Below are 20,818 nucleotides of genomic sequence, written 5' to 3' on the forward strand. Positions count from 1 at the left end.
AAGAAGCATTTCTGTAAAATGTTAACAGAAAATAGTGGTTGAAAACACAAAGTAAGTTGTATGACTAGAGTCAAGACATTTTGATTATATTTGTTCTTCAAGTTCATTTTTATTTACATATTTTACATAAATGCAATGTATGTGTCCTTAAAATCACTATAATATGGTCATGTTTCAGTAAAAAAAATATGTTTGGAAAGAATATTGTGAAGTCATTCATAATTAATAATGTGTTATTGAAAATCGTGGCTCATTTTCATTCACTTTTGGAATGAAAATGAGCCACTCTTGTGCTTCCATTGTATCTAGAGATCATGTTATTCATATCAGTTCGAGTGCGTTGTCGTTTTGCCTTCAGGTCCCGTGTTTGTAAAAATGACTGAAAACTGGTGTTACAAGTCAGTTGATTTTGTATCTGAATCGTCAAGTCGTGTCCCAGTCACTAGAAAAGCGGACGATTTATTTCCCAGAGTGCAGTGCATGTCTGTTTACTTAACAAATCGTCGGTAATGAAGTCCGTGTTCATGACGCCGATTCAAAGCGGGACTTTAATTAAACGCGTTACTAGAAATCAGACGGAGAAGACGGAGCGCGCGCGCTGAGGGCGGAGTCCCCGCCTCGTTCGGGACACGACTGCGAAAACACGTCTGAGCCGCAGCTCGAGGTAAAAGCTCGAGAACTTTACACATCGTCCGATCGAGTTGTCCTTGCTGTTTTTTTTTAAAAATAATATAAAGGGTCTAACACGGGCGATCACAAAGGAAAGTCATATAACATATGCTGGAGAACTCTGGAAGAGCGACACGGACGCAGGAATCTAAACTAGATTTGAACGCGCACGCGGAAATCTGGAATCGAGGAATCCGATACTCACGCAGCTAAAGCGTGTTTACATGCAGCTCCAAACGATTGGATTTCTCACAATTCCTTGGGAATTGCAGAGGTTCTCCCTTGAGGTTTGAAGGGTTGATTCCTCTCTGAAACGGTGAGTGTTCAACTGCATTTCTCAAAAATGATATTTAAAATAGTGAATTCCCAATATCCTACTTTTCCCATAGCGGGCTGGGAATGCTGAGGACATTCCCAGTGTGGAATTTTGTTTTTCTTGTCAGGGTTCTTTCTTAAGGAATATTTGGAAGAAAATATGGAAATGAGCAAAAACAAATTGGATAGAGAAATAAAAGTTTTCATAGATTTATTTGCAAATAGATTGTTTGTTTTTGCTGTTTTCCTTTCGCACGTATTATTATGTATTATTATGCAAATTAAATGCCATATGCCTTTGACATTAAATAAGCAGACGCCTAAAAATCAACAACCTCAAAGTATGAGTATCCACCAGTTGCACAAATTATTCATTATTTTATACACTTATAAAACTTCCCCTTTAATGATATTTAGGAAAACTGAACATACAAAGAAAAGTCTTACTGACAGAAAAGTATGGGTCTTTTTAGTTGTTGTTGGGTATATAGAACGTTAACATAACCTTCAGCAGTGTCAACACTGCATTTTAGGGTTATTGCACAATACACTGGGACATTGTTTCAGGTTACAGGCTGGCAATACAAAGTTTATCTGCTTGTTTGCAATTACATTTTATGAAGAATCAGAGCTAAGTACCTATAGATTGAGCGTATATAACATGTAAAGTGACTTCTATGGTGCAATATTGACCCAAGCACATTTAGCCTGTGGTCCAGAATCCAAATGGTACAACCAGAAAAGTGTTTCTTGGAATCTTGGAGACATGATCAGTTTTAGTTCGCCAAGTCCTCATGAATATGCTCATGCACATAAGGAGTTTGCAAATTCAAATCCCTTTATGGATTTAGACAGTCATGTGATACATGTAATACATCGATGTGTCAAGTATAACAGGTATGCAAAGATATTGAACTGAAATTTCTAAAACAATATGCGGATTAAGATGTAAAAATGCATTTAAAATTTTCATTTTGAACCCTGGTTCCTTATCAAGCCAATATAAATGCCTAATTGCTATTAAAGTTTATATAAAGTGGGATTTATTATGGGATTTATCCATAGCAGCTCTGTGCATCATGATGCAGATGTAATCATTTAATATATATTGCATTGATTTGGATTACATGCAGTACAAGTGGAGATTAATATGGTACCAAATTACATCATGAGTAGTGTAGGTACCATCACCAAGATTCAACATGACACACTGAATCATGATTAAGTTCTGAGGTTCTTATGCTGTATAGGCATTTAAATAGAAAATAATTTCTCATTAATTTGTTTTGTATATGTACTTAAAAAATATTCTTTACATTTTTTATGGATATTTATTAATGCAAGATCCATGAGGTTAAGACAGAGCTAGAGGATTTCTAATGAATGTATTTTTCTTTAGTTAAATTTAAATTTCCATGTTTGTAATATAAAACTGAATCATTTTACTTGCAGATGGTGTATTTTTGGACAGTAAATTTTCACTTGTTTCACATTCTCAGCACATCATAATCTGTCAATAATGTTATATTTCCACATGTATCCATGTACATTAGTTTTCTCACAATAAAATCTAACCTAAAATTAGCATAATGCAGTGCAGATGATTAGGTAACCGAAAATAATTTATTAGTAAGGACATAACCTATCAATGCTTTAAGTGATCTGTTGTTTTTATTTGGCGCTAACTGGAGACAATTACCCTATGACTGTGGGTGTGAAAAAACGCTGCTCCTGCAATGGGAATAGCTGTGACTGAACTGAGATGCCGTTTCTGAGAATTCACTTTCCAGTAGCAGGAGAGAACAGACTAGAGCACAAACATTTCACAAGCTCTCCTCACAGCCCAGGCAGTTTACCAAACGGAGGGCTCTATTTCATTCTGACGTGTTTACTATGTTCAGTTTCATGATCCCATTAACAGCATTACAGGTGGCTGTACAAAGTGACCACAATTTGATTTTGAGGACATTAGAGGGTTGGGGGTCAGTGCATGCATTGATTTGCATTTAACTTGCGCCTCTATGCCCCTTCATTAATCAACAGCATTATGAAATTGCCTGTTTGCTTGTCACAAAATTGGAACATAATTGGACTCAGGTCAGTGCAATCATTAATATTGACCACTGGTCTGTACTTCAACGCCATGCAATTCCCTCTGGACTGCGGCTAATTGGAACCAACTTCACCATGCATCAAGACAATGACCTGAAGCATACCCCTAAGCTCTTTATGTGCTATTTAGAGAGCAAACATTGTCTGGAGTGTTATCTATCATGGAAGGCATGTCCAGTTACTGCACCTAAAACTGGATCGCAAGGTCAGAAGGAATATCTGACTAGTTTTGCAAAAGGCATGGCAAAGTATTCCAGCTGAATGTTTTGCAAAACTAACTCTCCAGATGCCAAGGGTGTCTAAAGCTGTTATTCATGCTAGGGGGAGATTTTTCAATAAAAGCAAATTTAGCTTAGCATCTGTTAGGGGTGTAACAGTACACAAAATTCATGGTTCGGGTACCAACCTCGGTTTTTAAGTCACGGTTTGTTTCGGTTCGGTTCAATTTCGATACCGTTAGGGGAAGAAAAGCAAAACATAAAATTACTTTGTTTTTTTTGTTAACGCAGTTTATTATTTTTAACATTTGTGAACATTAACAGTTTAAATTTTTAAAACAATTTTAAGTAAAATGCCTGCTTTGGTAAATAATAGATAAAATAATATTTTATCATGTTTTAAAAAGTATTAAATATTATAAATCAAATTAATGCAAATAACTTTATTATATTGATTAAATTGGCACAAAATAAATTGATTAAATAAAATAAAATTAATAAACAAATTTCAAATAGTTTGTTACACCATACATTTGTGTATATAACATCGTGTGTGTGTGTGTGTGTGTGTGTGTGTGTGTGTGTGTGTGTGTATATATATATATATATATATATATATATATATATATATATATATATATATATATATATATATATATATATATATATATATATATATATATACTGTATTTTTCGGACTATAAGCCGCTACTTTTTTCCCACGTTTTAAACCCCGCGGCTTAAACAATGAAGCGGCTAATTTCTGAATTTATATATATATATATATATATATAAGTAGACTGTTTATCCGACTTGCTAACTTCTAAAATGCCATAATCTTGGCACTGTTACTGCCTTTATATCTATTCACTGTACATATGCTTACATATTTATATATATAGTAGACTGGTTATTTAGCTTGCTAATTCTTAAATGCCATAATCTTGTAACCTTCCACTTCTGCACATTCCTCTTCAATGCCATGGCCTTAGAACCATTCTGTACCTTTTAATGATGTCCACACATCTCTGCACTGTTATATTTATTCACTGTACATATGTTTACATATTTATCACTTTATCACTTGCTGTAAATATGCTACATGTTTATCTGCACTATTTGCACGATAGCTACATTTTGCACTTCTGGTAGATGCCAAACTGCATTTCGTTGCTGTGTACCTGTACAATGCAATGACAATAACGTTCTATCTATCTATCTATCTATCTATCTATCTATCTATCTATCTATCTATCTATCTATCTATCTATCTATCTATCTATCTATCTATCTATCTATCTATCTATCTATCTATCTATCTATCTATCTATCTATCTATCTATCTGGGTAATACAGATGTGTGTTTGTGTGTTACCTTTAATATTTAATTTTCTAATTATTCTATTATTTAACTAGGTTCCCTGGTGGTCTAGTGGTTAGGATGCGGTGCTCTCACCGATGTGGCCCGGGTTCGATCCCAGGTCAGGGAACCAACCCCAACCAATAATATTCTATTATTTAACTGTTCTGCTTATTTCAGCATATTATAACAAATGTTTTAATTCCTTCCAACCTTCATTCATTCACTCCCTCAATATGCAGAATTGTCAGCATTTTCTTTTTTTCAATCAAATTCTTGAAGATGGACATAAAATGCTAGTGCAGAATTAGAATTATGTCCAGCTTCAAGAATTTCTCTTAAAAGGAGGAAATCCTGACAATTCTGCATATCGGAAATAAGATTTGTTTTACGCATGCATGAAACGACTAAAGAATCGATAGTGCTAGCGTTATCCGCTGGCTGCTTCCTGTTTAGCAGCTAATGCTAGCCCTATGGATTCTTTAGTCGTTTCACGCATGCACAAATCTTATATCTTATTATTTATTTTCTTATTTACTGCACTAACTCTAGCTTTTTTTTTACCCCTGGTATTATTGTGTATGTTTGTGTAAGTTTAATAATAGTAAATGCATTTAGGCGAAGACTGAACAAACGTGCGGTCCGCCATTTAAGCATCTGTAGCATTTGTATCTGTACATTTTTATGAGTTTGGTGAAAGTCAGTCTTCATACTGTTAAATTACTTAGTTTGTTGCATATGAACAAAAGGATCATGAATGTGTCTCTCAAAAATTAGCAAAGTCTAGATGTGTTTTTGACATTCTGTATGTTCAAAACTATAATGTGGATTCGCATTCACAACTGAGCAGATGAGGATTGAGAATCTTCCTCAGGGCCTCAATTGTTGTAGTTCTGTAGTACTCACAAAGTTCAAATCCGAGCACTGTTTAGTCTTTGAGCAAGACCTTTTACTTTCATCTGCACTGTTTTAAATGCTAATTCTTTCAATTGTGTATAACCCACATTAGTGTCTCTAAATCAAATAGACGTGGCCTAGTTTGATCTGTCTTTTTTTTTTATTTCCCATTTTTGTGGGTTTCTGGTTTTCTGGCTAAGTTGAGTTAAAGGAAAATAAACAGTGAGAATGAGTGTGTGCACACAGGATACGATACAGTGTAGTGTTGTTTTGTCTAGGGTGTGTTCCCACCACACGCCAACATTCTCACGACAGGCTCAGGATCACCTGTGATCTGACCAGAATAGAGCAATTACTGAAGATTAATGAATGATCCTTTGCACTGCACTTTGTATCTGTTATTTGTAATAAGATCAGAAAATAAACTGTATAAATTTAGGTCAGAGAAGGAAAAAGGCAGGAAGTATAAGGATGTTGGTTGCCTCTATGCTTTGTTACTATAACAACAAGAGTACATCTACAAGCAAGTCTGAGCAAACAGATCAATGGCGATTAAGAGTTCTTTAGTTATTCCTCCTTAGAGGCTTTACATAAAACCCTACAACACCATCAGGAGGAGCTAAATATTAAACTTGCCTTTTTTAAATCTGTAATTATCCAGTGAATCTTTAAGGGAAGCCTAACTATTTTTTTTAAGTTTGAAAAATAAATTAGATTTTAAATCAACAGGGTTTTGATTTTTTTTTCCCAATTTCCTTTAAATAGTTTGCCAATATAACCTAGTTTGTTACAGATAAACACAAGAATCATGCATGTGTCTTAAAATAATAATAATTACTAGTTTTTTCAAGCCTTTCCAAACTGGCACCCTAATGCAGATTAGTGGTCAATACTAATGATAGCTCTGACCCCTATATCCAGTTATGATCCAATTTTGTAACAAGCAAACAGGCAATTTCATAATGCTATTTCCAACTTCCACACGTTATTTTCTGGATAAGAGCACATATTTTTAGCTCTAATGTTTTTAATGTCTTCCTCTTTATTCTTAATGTTCTCTGTCCGCCTCATTGTGAACTGTGTCCAACTGTCAGATAAACTTTTTTTTTTTTCCTTTTAAACAAACCCCTCCACATTTCCTAGCAACATCTGGTACAGAGTTCACGTGATTGCCCTGTCACGCAGTGTGCACCTTCCAAACGTCCTCTACTAGTACAGGAACAGGAATATACAGGCTGCTTTTTAATGGTCTACATTATTTCTAAAACAGAGCTCTTAAATCTATATGAAAATCAAATTTCAACAACCATTTTAGTACAGTATATTATCAGGACCATTCAAATTTGTGTATTTTGTCTATGAGCAAATAAAATTATATATTTGTGTGTGTGTGTAATATATATAAAATGTATGTCTGTTTTCATTAAAATAAACAAACATTTGAGTTATTAACCTTCTGTGTGTAGGTGATCGTGCCATGGGGATCCATATCTCTTTCATCTGTCTCTTTCTCGTTGTTGCTGTTTCGGCAGAAGATGTACAAGCATCCGTGCAAGGTACAGTCTTCATTTTTACTTTGCGCATGGGCAATTCCAGCATTATGGCTGTATCATTAGAAATTGCATTGACTTGCAAAGTTCATTCTTGGAAAGACTTGCTAGTGTGTGTATGGCCACACAGATCTATGTTAAAAAGTGTACCATAATTATTGATATATTAAGGTAATTACATTTTTGAGGCCTGACATTTGCATTGAAATACCCATCATAAATCTCTGAATAACAACTTAATCCTGGAAGGGTCTTTGTTTGGGATCTGGCACATTTGAGGCTACAAAGACCATTGACCAATTGCAAGATGCAGTAGGATATTTTGCCAAAAAAAAAAACCTCCACCTAATATCAGAAGAACAATCATTATTGATTATAAATTAATTGGTAACCTAATAAAGAACCCATTCTCCATATCACAGGGCCTTCTTAGAGATTTAACTTCCCCCTCTAGGCACCACTTGGTGTGTCCTATGGATTGCACTTGTAGTACTCACAGTTGTATGAATGAACTTATTTTGAGTTATAGTCAAAATAAAAATTAGATTGAATTTGCATTATGGCTTGTTTTTAATGCTCATTGTCACAAAGTAGCGTCCGAAATTTGACTTGAAATCCAATTACAAGTAGACCCCAACTTATGACGTATATAGGAACTGAAAAACCACTTGTAAGTCAAATTAAATTAAATCAAATTTGAGTCGTAAGTCCATCAGGTCGTAAGTCAAGAAGAGTGACTGCTCTGTGATGCATTCTGACGCAGACATAAAGAGGCACTGTATACACACAAACATTTTTTTAAATAGTACAAATAAAGTAAATAAAAAATGATAGATATTTTAATTATTATTATTATTATTATTTTTTTTTAACCATTGGAGGTGACCATCGTATCTCCAAAAGGTCGTAAGTTGCATGGTCGTAGGTCAGGGTCTGACTGTGTAGATATTATTTGTTCTATTGCATTGTATACAGTCTTCTGTGATACTTTTGCCAGCCAGCTTTTAGAAGTTTGCATAGTTTGTAAATATAATTTAAGGTGGATTGTTGGGTAGTTGCAGTATATTTCACCAACCACGTTTAATTTCAGAAATATAAAAGTTTTTCTTGACCTTAATGTTAAAGATGCATTAGTGAAACTTGTCAAACTCTGCACATTAATATTGGCAAGTCACTTGGCAAGAACATTCATCTCAGGAATGCATCTCACTTCAGTCTTCACATTCTTGGTATTGTGAATCAGCACTCTTGTATCTTTCTTCTTAGCTGCTGTTGTTAGATATTCTGTGGGTTGCTTGATGTTAAATGGTAATTAGACATGTATTTTTTCAATAAAAATTTACTGTTGGATTTGATTTTTTAATACCACCTATTTTGTTTGAAATGTGTAGAGATCTGTCTAAAGTTTCTACTACTAGTATTACATTAGAACCAACAGTATGGTACATTAACGAAGCAGAGAAACTGTTGAATATTCATTTCACAGTACATTCCTATAACAATGATGTTATAGACATGTTAGAAAAGTACCTTACTGGGCTTTTAATCGGAAGGTTGTGAGTTCAAATCCCAGCACTTCCTAGTTATCACTGCTGAACCTTTGGGCAAGGCTCTTAAACCTCAGTTGTACAAATGAAATAATTAGAGGTCGCTCTGACTGCCAAATGCCATACATTTAAATGTTTTATTTGTCTTACACTCCAGCAATTTCCTAACAACTACAATATGAACAGTTAAGCAATCGCGACACATTTGTGAATAACATGTATAATCACATTTAAAGTTATGGAAAGCTCACAGCTTACATGGAAAGAGACAAGTTAGTTTCTGCTCTTACCTAGCAGCTGGAGAAAGTCATTCCTTTTACTGTCTATCTTTAAGGTAAGACATGATAAAAATCAGCTTATGTTAGCAAGAAATGAAAGCCCTCTATGTATATTTGTGAGAGTAATGCAGTGATAACTAGGAAGTGTTTGGATTTGAACTCGCAACCTTCCGATTAAAAGCCCAGTGAGGTACTATTTCTAACATGTCTATCACATCACTGTTATAGGAATGTACTGTGAAATAATATTCAACAGTTTCTCTGCTTCGTCAATGTACCATACTGTTGGTTCTAATGTAATACTAGTAGTAGAAACTTTAAACAGATCTCTACACATTTCAATCAAAAGAGGTGGTATTTAAAAATCTATTTAACATCAATTTAAAAATCAGTAAAAAGATTTTACTAAAAAAAATGTCTAATTACCATTTAACATCAAGCAACCCACAGAATATCGAACAACAACAGCTAAGAAGAAAGTTACAAGAGCGCTGATTCACAATACCAAGAATACACTGTTGATTTGCATTACAAGCAGAAATGCTGTTAGAGAATATTTAGTTTTTTCAGAAAACCAACACATTCTCACTAATCAGGTTTTTGAATTCACGATTAATCAGCTCGATTGGTTAATGGTGACCAACAATATATATAAGTGGCGAAATAATATTTTAAAGCACAAAAATGTAATGTAAGCAACTACGAGCAGGTTTTGAGATCCAAGATACTGACCAAGGAAGAGAGATTTTGCTTGCATATTCGTACAGATATTACAATGTTTTATAATTAAATGTAAATCTCAAAATCAACAAGGCTTAGCTTGAGGTGGTATTATTAACATTTATTTAAATTTTAACAAAATGCAAAATGTCAAATATTCATAAGAATGATTCAAATGTTTATTTGCATTATTAAAACTTCATAATAATTTCAACGCATTTACTATGCGTCTATATACATCTTTGTGGGAATAGTATAAGGGGAAAATTAGAGTAGGGAGTAGTACACTGACGGATCAGTTACACTGCAGTATCTCTGATAGCTTCATGCTTGATCTGCCCCCTGTAGGACGAACAGAGACACTTCAGATCTGGCAGCGTGTGATAAACAGGATATTAATACTTTGGCTCCAAGCCAAATAAAGGAGCCGCTGCAGCATGCTCACTCCTATTCCAAATACGCCACACTCACAGTTTCAACAATGCACCATTCTGTCATTGATGTTGTCCTGTGTATAACTGAAGGCTTATATGGCAAAGATCTAAACACAAACCACATAACAAGGCATTCTGAAAGTGATTTAAGCAGTTGGAGTTGTATCTGTCCTCCTGAGTCATTATTTAAAATACACATTGAACTGTAATTGCTCAGTTGAGGGAGGGATTCTGGAAGCTTTGGCAGAAGCCCCATGCTGACACACCAATGGTTTTGCATGTAAAAAATGTGAGCCAATACTTCCAGGAAAAAGCGACCCGCTGGCCTCTCAGGCTGCACTACAACTGGTATTAATGTTGCATCTAGTAACTCCGGTAGTGGGAATAAGAGCCCAGGAGAGCTTCTGCTTTCTGAGAACACCATGATGGTCATGTCAACACCTCCACAAATAGACTTATAGACTACAAGTGGATACATTATACTTCAAATTCATCATTTTAAAGAGTATAAAATGTGTTTATAAGCTTTAATTATCGCATGTATCGCACTGATGCAATTACAATGGCTAAATGATCACTCTAAGCTAAATTGAATCATTTAATCTGTATTATTTCTTTCTTTAGCTAAATAAAAGTAACGGATGCACTGTGACAGGATTTATTTCAGCGTCTTCTGGTGATAAACATGGGAGTAAAAATTATGTTTAGGAAATTAATTCAGCATTATTGTCATTATGTTCATTATGCAATTATTATAATAATTTTTTTGTTGCTTATTTATTTATCTGCTGCTGTTATTTGCTGCTTTTAGATTTAGTGTTTGATCCATCACTATATTGTGAGCGAGTTGATTGTGCAACCCGATGCTCACGAGTTGATTGTGCAACCTGATGCTCGTGAGTCACGGCAGAACAGATAAAGTGCGACTGTCCCAAATTGAGCAAACAAACAATTTACACAATAGCACTTAATTAAACTATACTATTTAAAAATATGAGGATTAAACTTTTTTTTTTTTTGCTTATTGTGCTTAAGTTTCGCCTTCATCCGTGACACCAGTGTGTGTTCTTTTCATGTGCTTCTGTATTACTGTGGAACTTTCATGCCCCACAAACTCAGCTTCGAATAACTTGCAGGATACTTGCAGGTTTTAGGTCTTCTTTGTTGCATTTGATATAAAATGCTTCCATTGCCTTGGATGACTTGGGATGCACACTTTTTTCGTTCGCATTCGTTAACAACAAATTTAATTATAGATTATTAGAGATTTAATCGATTGGTTGTTGCAGCCCTATTTGAATGACTATAAAACAAGTAAAGTTGGAACCCATTTTGTTTACTATTGTTAAAACAGTACAGCACAACCTACACACTAGAATAGGCAGGCAGGCATTCAGTCAGACAGCCAAATACAGGCAATGTGACTACAATATTTGACTTAATGTATGTGGATCTTCCCCAAACCTGTTCCAGCACAACAATAAATGTCACGGATGTCCATTAATACAAAATATGGCAAAGTCAATGTGAGGAACTGTTTAGTGGCCTGCACAGAGCCTTGACCTTGACCCCATTGTACACCTTAGTTATGAATCGAAATGCTCCAAGCCTTCACACCCAACATGAACACCGACTTCACTAATGCCCTTATGCCTGAATGAACAGAAATTTCTACAACCACAATCAAAAACTCAAGTGGAATTCCTTTCCAAATGAGTAGAGTGAGTTTTTGACGTGCTTTTGGCGGTATAGTGTAGCTTACTTACATGGATAGAAGGAAACGGTTCTTATCATGTAGATACCATGAAAGGTATGACTTTCTTCCTATGCCCCAGTTGTATGTATCCTATTTGGCTTTAAAACTTTGACTTTTATCATTGAGAATATGTATATATTTTCTAAAAGCATCTTATTTGTTTACATTTTTTAAATATGTAGCAAAACAGTAATATAATATTTTCATTTTATTGTTTTAATGTGGAATAAACCCAAGCTGCTTTATTTAGATTGTAATTCTTTTTCAGCTCAGAACAAATCCCTGCCTTTTCTGATTGGCTGCTATTCCCGGGAATTCGTGACATTTCGCTGCAACTGGAATGCCGGATCTTTCTGGAACCTGACAGAGCCGGGCGACCTAAGACTGTTTTACATGCATAAGTACTGACAGTCTTGTGCTAAATTTACTTGGATTATCCATTTGCATTTCATATTTCCCTGCTCCAAACCCTAGGTTTAATACAGAAAAAATTCTAAAAATCTCTAAAATTAAACCTATTTTTTTATTGAATTGCTTTGATTAATAGGTTAACTGTACCCTGTTTGATCAGATAGGTTGTGGTTTTGCTGTTAGCTTGATTCATCCCTGTGCTTAACATGCCTTATTTCTCTCTTCTGCTCTGCAGGGAATCAAAGAATGATTGCAAATGGCAAGAGTGCCCAAGTTACAGCAGTGCAGTAGAAAATGAGTGCTACTTTGATGCCAACCATACAGCTGTCTGGTTTCAATATGCCATTCAGCTGCGGTCACGGACCAATGATGTTTATGATGAAATGTACTTTTCATTGGAAGAAATTGGTAGGTCAATTTTGTAAATGAAGATTTGCCATTTAGCCTATTTGCCTATTAGCCATTGTTATTTAGCAAAAATCTATTTCAAAGTCAAATAATTTGTACAGTATTTAAGCATAAGGTATGGGGTGAAATCACGTTTGGTGGCTTTTTTTTAATATAATACTTTTGCCACAGCAGCGCTATAAAAAAAGCTTTTGTCACCAGTATACACTATGTCCCACTTTAATTATGAATTTGTCATGCTGTAGAGGCCAGTCACAGAGACAGCTCAAATTTTCCTGATTTTCTGCTTCCAAAGCTACAACCTCCTCGTTGTCAAACAATCTTTATTTCATTTGCATTAATATACTAATGCGGAATTGGAGCAAGGTAGGCTAATTAGCTACGACTGGGAAGAGTGATGCTTACAATATACCGTAGTCCAATTGGTACAGTGTGTGAATTGCATGAACCACTAACAAAAACAAAAGCCTAAGCATACTTCATGAAGAATACAACAAACAACATGACAAGCACTAAAAGTGGAACTTATTTCTGGGTATAACTAGGGCATGGATAAATTGATTAATTTTCAAGACTAATAACAAAAAAGTTTGGTGTATTGAGTTAAGCTCAAACAAACCATTTATTAATTAAATATATAAAAAAGCAAACGTTAGTAATCATTTGAAAGCAAAAGTTCTTTCTATTCCAAACTTAAGACTTATGAAAATATGATGTAATTTTGGGTAAAGGAATGCACTTTTTAATGCGGATCTTATAGCAAATTTTCCAATGCTTTGAAGGATTTTGCAATTGAGATAGCTCTAAAAATGACAGACTACCTGATTAGAGCTCTGACTGTGGAACTAGGGAACATTTTTATAACATTTTTTATGTCAAAATAATTTCCTGAGATAGATATATACATATATATATATATATATATATATATATATATATATATATATATATATAAATAAATAAAAGTTGGGACACTGTACAAAATGTGAATAAAAAGGAATGCAATAATTTACAAATCTCATAAACCTATATTTTATTCACAATAGAATATAGATAACATATCAAATGTTGAAAGTGAGACATTTTGAAATGTCATGCCAAATATTGGCTCATTTTGGATTTCATGAGAGCTACACATTCCAAAAAAGTTGGGACAGGTAGCAATAAGAGGCCGGAAAAGTTAAACGTACATATAAGGAACAGCTGGAGGACCAATATGCAACTTATTAGGTCAATTGGCAACATGATTGGGTATAAAAAGAGCCTCTCAGTGTTTGCAGTGTCTCTCAGAAGTCAAGATGAGCAGAGGATCACCAATTCCCCCAATGCTGCAGCGAAAAATAGTGGAGCAATATCAGAAAGAAGTTTCTCAGAGAAAAATTGCAAAGAGTTTGAAGTTATCATCTACAGTGCATAATATCATCCAAAGATTCAGAGAATCTAGAACAATCTCTGTGCGTAAGGGTCAAGGCCGGAAAACCATACTGGATGCTCGTGATCTTCGGGCCCTTAGACGGCTCTGTATCACATACAGGAATGCTACTGTAATACAAATCACAACATGGGCTCAGGAATACTTCCAGAAAACATTGTTGGTGAACACAATCCACCATGCCATTCTCCGGTGCCGGCTAAAACTCTATAGGTCAAATAAGAAGCCATATCTAAACATGATCCAGAAGCGCAGGCGTTTTCTCTGGGCCAAGGCTCATTTAAAATGGACTGTGGCAAAGTGGAAAACTGTTCTGTGGTCAGACGAATCGAAATTTGAAGTTCTTTTTGGAAAACTGGGACGCTATGTCATCCAGACTAAAGAGGATAAAGGCAACCCAAGTTATTATCAGCGCTCAGTTCAGAAGCCTACATCTCTGATGGTATGGGGTTGCATAAGCGTGTGTGGCATGGGCAGCTTACACATCTGGAAAGGCACCATCAATGCTGAAAGGTATATCCAAGTTCTACAACAACATATGCTTCCATCCAGATGTCATCTCTTTCAGGGAAGACCTTGCATTTTCCAACATTAGTTGCCAGTGCCAGACCACATACTGCATCAATTACAACATCATGGGTGCGTAGAAGAAGGATCCGGGTACTGAAATGGCCAGCCTGCAGTCCAGATCTTACACCCATAGAAAGTTTATAGGAAGATGCGACAAAGAATACGAGAGTTGAGCAACTAGATTGCTAACTTTGTTTACACTCATTTATATATATATATATATATATGAGAGAGAGAGAGAGAGAGAGAGAGAGAGAGAGAGAGAGAGAGAGAGAGAGAGAGAACAAAGCCAGATACACAATACTATACTAGCAAAAAAAAAACATCCCCCATGGGAAATCTGTTTTAAAAGGCTCTTGTTTGGAAGCAGGAGTCATTCATGCATTCATGACAGTGTTCAATGCATGTAACAGCAGGTTCAATGCATGTAACAGCTTGTATTTAGCCAGTAGACTGTGCAATAGTACCTAATAGTCTTTATCACATGCAGTAGAGACCTCAGTTCAACAATGTTATAGAAGTGAAATTGGTAAAGTCTTCTTTTGTGCCTTACTTGCTGAATTGCCATATGGCAAACAACTTGAACTTAACACAACATTTTATTCAACTGGGTTTGTGACTCATCATAGCAAATGATGTCTTATGCATGTGGACTTGTGCAGCTTTGACTGAATTTCTTTTCCACTGTGTCTGGAATGTACTGTTGGAGCTTTCCAAACCAGAGTACTCTCACTCTCACTCTCACTCTCACTCTCACTCTCACTATCACTCACTCACTCTTACTTTTTTCATCTAAATGTTCTTGCCTATCCATCTGCCAGCATAAAAGCTAAAAACTGATGACAACATGCCCAAATATGACTAATAACTTACAGATGGTAGTGCAACCCTTAGCTTATAGTCTTATACAGAAAAACCTGAAAGGCCTGAATATGGCTGATGGCTAAAAGATTGAATTGTTAACTGTTCATTTTCACCTTTAAGTGAAAGTGTGATTCTAAACTCATGGTTTGTGTTGCATTTCGCATGTTCTCTTCATATACAGGAGAGTTTTCTCTCTTTTCAATAATCTAGGTTGCTTTGACTTAAATAAATTATTCCTTGGTGTTCCTAAGTCATCTATGGTATATTCCCACATTTGGTCTATTTTGTTTTTAAATAAATGTAATATCCTTTAGTCATTCTTAATGATATAGATATTCACCACATCATGAAAGTTTTTTGTTCTATTATAGCAGAGGGAAAAGCAGGACTGTGGCAGGAATCCTTAATAATATACAGTACATCAAAGAGCACCTTGCACACACCTTCACATGTTCTTTTAAACCTAAAGTAGTCTCCCAAAGAGCATTAAGGAAAGCTATATATAGTTAAAACATCCAAAGAAACTCCTCAGAAGACAGTAACCCAAGATCACTGACATACAGAGAGCAGCGATACAGCTACAATACCCTTGAACAGATTATATTTCATATTTACTTGCATTAAAAAAAACTAATTGTGATGAAATTAATGCTGAATTGTTTAGATCTAGCCTGATTTTAATCAAACACACTCTTAGATTATGGTAAAATTTTATGTTTCTAGTATTTCCAGACCCACCTAAAGTTCTAAACTGGACTTTGTTGAGTTTGGGCCCAACTGGATTGTTCTGTGACGTGATGGTTAGCTGGGACATACCCTCCTCAGCAGCAGACAGTGTGAAAATTGGATGGATGACACTTTGGCATGAGACCCAGTACAGAGAGAGGGGCTCAGATGAATGGAAATCTGTGAGTCTGAATGGCTATTATAATGAATCTATTTGACAGTATTTGTAAATATTGTAAAGTGGATAGGTAAGTATAGTTCTAGAGCAGCAAAGATTTGATATAAGTGAATGCTGAATCTTTTAAACTGCACATTTTTACTAATTAAATTTTTCCTCTTAAATCTTTTTATTTATACTTGTTTCAATAAAAAATAATCAACAAATATCTTTATTTGTATTTAAAATGGTTTGAATTACCCCAACCCTATTTATCTATAAGCATAGCTATAGTTTTCCTCCTTACGTATTGCCAGCCAAGACACTGGTCAATTTATATATAGGATATGGCTCTTTTTTTTTTTTTATAGAATGCAACCATGTTTAAGTGTGATAAACATTCCCTTTAATAAATGTTATTATATTTGTGATGTCTGTGCATTTTAAAAGAAAAGAAAAAAACTTTTGCTTTACTTGTAATTTTCCAGCTTGACAATGGCAAGGACACACAGGCGAACATCTATGGCCTTCGCAGCAACACCGAATATGAAGTCAGAGTGCGGTCCAAAATGAGGGGCTACAACTTTGGGGATTTTAGTGACTCTATCTTCATACTTGTTTCCAGCAAAGGTGCAGCCTGAAGCTCAACTAATAAATAATAACTTGCTAAGAATATAATCACCCCATGTTAAAGGCATGTATTTATTGGAATGAATAAAATATGTGCTTTTGTGTTCAGGCTCAAGAATCCCCATAAGTGCTGTGTTTATCCTCATGGGTATTGCTATTGGAATCATGCTGATCCTGATTGTGCTGTCGCGAAAACAAAAGTAAGAGACTACTTTGACACTATTAACCACAGAATGACTGTATAGCTAAACGCTTGGGGAATTTTTTTAATTGTCATTTGAAATATGTACAGATTTTAAATGGGAAAATTCCCAGCCAATTCAGTGCTTTATTGTTTCACAGGTAAGAAATAAGAAAATAATTAAATCCTCTGTTTGTTTGTATTTAAATCATATACGTTTGTTTTAGGCTTATGGTGATTCTTTTGCCACCTGTACCTGGGCCGAAAATCAAAGGAATTGATCCAGTCCTCTTACAGGTATCAAGTCTGGGATCTATTGGTATATAAACTATGGGTCAAAATGTATTAAAATCTAGATGATAGCTGATGGTTGCAATGGATTTGTACTTTAAAGTTACCATTTCCTGACATTTCCTTGCTCTTTTTGTCTTTATAGAAGGGTCAACTAACCGAGTTCACCTCGGTCCTGGGTGCTCACCCAGATTTGCGTCCAGAGCTCTACAGTAACGACCCATGGGTGGAATTCATACAGGTGGACATTGACGAACCGACTGAGATGATGGAAGGCTTGGACACACCACTCCTGTTCAGCGAATCCCGTGTATCTGACTCCCCTCCAACATCCAGCGGTTTCCTGGATGATGACTCGGGTCGGGCTAGCTGCTGTGACCCTGATCTATCTGATCACGATCACCATGATGCTCATCACCCTTCAACTTTGATACCCAATGCTAATCTGGGAGCTCAGCAATCTGTGGTTTCTCATGCTCAGGAACCTGCATGGCAGAATTCCATTTACTCACAAGTGGCTGAAGTCATGCCGTGTGGTGAGACACTGCTGTGCCCAGAGCAGAATGTGACTGATGACTGCAATATTCAAGATAAAACCTCTGAGTATAAAGAGAAAAGGCCCTGGTTGATGGTGACTCTTAATGGTTATAGTGTCAATGAGCCAAGCTCATTGATAGAAAACAACAGTACTTCACAACAGTGTCAGAACCCCATTATAAAACCACAAACATCAACTGTATCCCCTGCCTTTCCTATCCTTACAATGCCGACTCCTCCAGAATATACTATGGTGGATGGAGTGGGCTGGAAAGATAGTCTTCTTTTGAAGACAAGCAGTGCAACAGAGTCTTCTTTTGCTGCTCCAAAATCTGGACCCACTCCAGAGGGATATTGGACTCCTGACCTTCTACACAGCATTACTACCAATAAGTAATGCCAGGAAAATATCGGAGAAGGAATTTGGAGAAAGAATGGATAAGCTATGAAACTGGATGTTGTTCGCCATAACCAAACAAGACTGCGCTAAAAACTTGGAACTGGTAGACTCATTGACTGGTCCTTATGTTATATTGCTGAAACATTTTAGCTAAATGGATTTGGACAATATTAAATTTATTGGATAAAAAAGTGATCTATTTTCTGATCTGTATGAATAACACAAATTGTAGATTACTGTTGTTTACTTTACAAGCTGATGCCTGACTCTAATGCAATTCTCCCGCTAGGTTAATTCGTATACGTATGTTATAATACAACATTTCTAAGTGGATTAATGGACTTTAACATGGATAGGGAATCTGCTAATTTGTTTACATACAGTAATGATGTCTGCTATCTAACAGTATGGTTTTTAAATAGCATGCATAAGCTAATTTTTGCTGAAAGTTAAAAAGACGCTACATTTTTGCTTACTTTTTGCTAAAGGAAGTTTAGTCCTGTGACTCTAAACTTCAGTGCAAATATCGTCTTTTTTGTGTTACTTAACTCTGTGGTTTGTGTTTATTTTCTTTCAGGTTCTAATTTGCTGTTCCTAGGCACAGTAAGTGTCAATAGCTATGACACACTGTGTGGCTTGTCAAAATTTATATAATAAATGTAATATATAGAAATATATGTATGTATCCGTGGCGGGCTGTCAGTGCCAGAAAGGTTTTCTCTTCTGGCCTAAACTCTATCAGAATACTGACATAAATTTTAATATATTTTTGTCCATTAATATGTATTAAATTATTCACAATAATCTATTCTCATCATTTCATAGTCTCTTGGATAAGCTGCATCTAGAAACAGCACCGCCGAGTGACTGTATACGTTAAAGTTTTTATCCAATCAGATTTCAGATGTCACATTAAGTATTGCTTTAAATCAGCACTGTGAGAACTGTCGCCTTTTTTTTTTTTTTATTTATTTATTTTTTACAATAAACTCTATGTTGCCTGAAGCTGTTGTTTTAACCAATCAGACTGCGATTTGGCCACGCCAAGGCCCTCTCGCAGACGTCAGCATTTTCACTGATTGGATGGTCAAAGAGCGCACTAGTCAGAGCTTGTAAAACTGCACACTGTAGTAAACTGTACAAGCATGAAAATATTTGTGTGGATTTAATAGCTGTCCTTTTTTCATTTCACAAAGGCTGACATGAGAAGAAATTGATTTGGTTGCAGATATACTTTTAAGACTTTTACAAGACAGACTTTTCAAGAAAATCTGGGCATCGTGAAAAAAGGTCTGCTTTATTTGAAACCGTTGTTTTTTTTAAGATCCTTTATACTTATGTATTTTCTTTTCTTCAGAATTTACACTAAATACACAATCTGGCTTCATTTTAAATACCCAGGAAAACCGACTAACTAAGAAAAAATCCACAGAAAACCTGGGTTCATTTTATATGGTTTATGTTGATGCTTCTGCTAGAGATGTATGCAGGCAGTGCAGCTGTGACTGCAGTAAAAGAAGACTTTTTGAATTTTGTTCATTGGGTTTCTTGCTTCACTAATGGTGTTCATTCTCACTGCATCAGATACCTGTCTGTGATGCAGTGCTAAATTGTGATTTTGTATACTATTGATTGCTTCTATAGCTGTGGGATGATGATTTTGATGTATTGACAGGTGGATTGATTCAGTAAGGTTTCACCAAAAACCTAGGTCTGAACAGCATGGCCCGCCACTGAGATATGTGTATATATGTGGGTGTGTGTGTGCGTGTGTGTATGCAATTAAAGTTACCCTAACCATACATTTATACATTTGTTTTCTGATTCACTTTTTAAGGAAGGCTCCTTAGTCCTTCGGGTCGATTAAAGAGTTCGTGAATCGATTCAAAGAGTCAAAGCTTTGGATTCGATTCATCTAATGCATGAAAAGAGTCTTTTCTTTTTTTTTTTTTCCATCTGTCAGCTGTGAGAATCCTGAATTTACAAGTTACAATGAAGAAAACGGTCAACCTCGATAAACTAATTCAGGATTTCAGTCTTCTGGAACAAGTAAATCAATGACGACACAATAAAACCTCGATTTACCGCCAATAATAACTACATTTTAAGTTTCGCTGAGCTAGCTGAGTCATTAATGTTTTATTGGTTTTCCTGAAGCAGGCGTTCTGTTTGTGTTTATAAGACAATTACAGAGCTCAGGGGGAAGAACAACATTCTACAAATAAAACTGGACGAGGCCAATAGACTTCTGAAATTGTTACAGAGCAAGGAAAAACTTTTATGTGAAGGTAAGTGCTAGGTAAAGGATATTCCCCTCACCGACCACTTTATTAGCAACACCTGTGTTTGTGGCAC

The 20,818-nt window shown here is 35.5% G+C and overlaps 1 protein-coding gene across 1 annotated transcript; it reads left to right on the forward strand.

The window, feature by feature from the left end:
* Positions 1–278: 278 nt before the first annotated feature.
* Positions 279–20,751, forward strand: ghrb (growth hormone receptor b). The gene is made up of 10 exons (XM_046867607.1): positions 279–985; positions 7,038–7,127; positions 12,125–12,257; positions 12,503–12,675; positions 16,265–16,449; positions 16,913–17,054; positions 17,164–17,254; positions 17,463–17,532; positions 17,672–20,512; positions 20,621–20,751. The coding sequence occupies exons 2-9, from the start codon at positions 7,049–7,051 to the stop codon at positions 18,458–18,460; spliced, it is 1,662 nt and encodes a 553-aa protein (XP_046723563.1). The 5' UTR covers positions 279–985; positions 7,038–7,048; the 3' UTR covers positions 18,461–20,512; positions 20,621–20,751.
* The last annotated feature ends 67 nt before the right edge of the window (positions 20,752–20,818 follow it).

Source organism: Silurus meridionalis, chromosome 15, assembly GCF_014805685.1.
Source record: "Silurus meridionalis isolate SWU-2019-XX chromosome 15, ASM1480568v1, whole genome shotgun sequence".
In the NCBI taxonomy this organism is placed as follows: Eukaryota; Metazoa; Chordata; class Actinopteri; order Siluriformes; family Siluridae; genus Silurus; species Silurus meridionalis.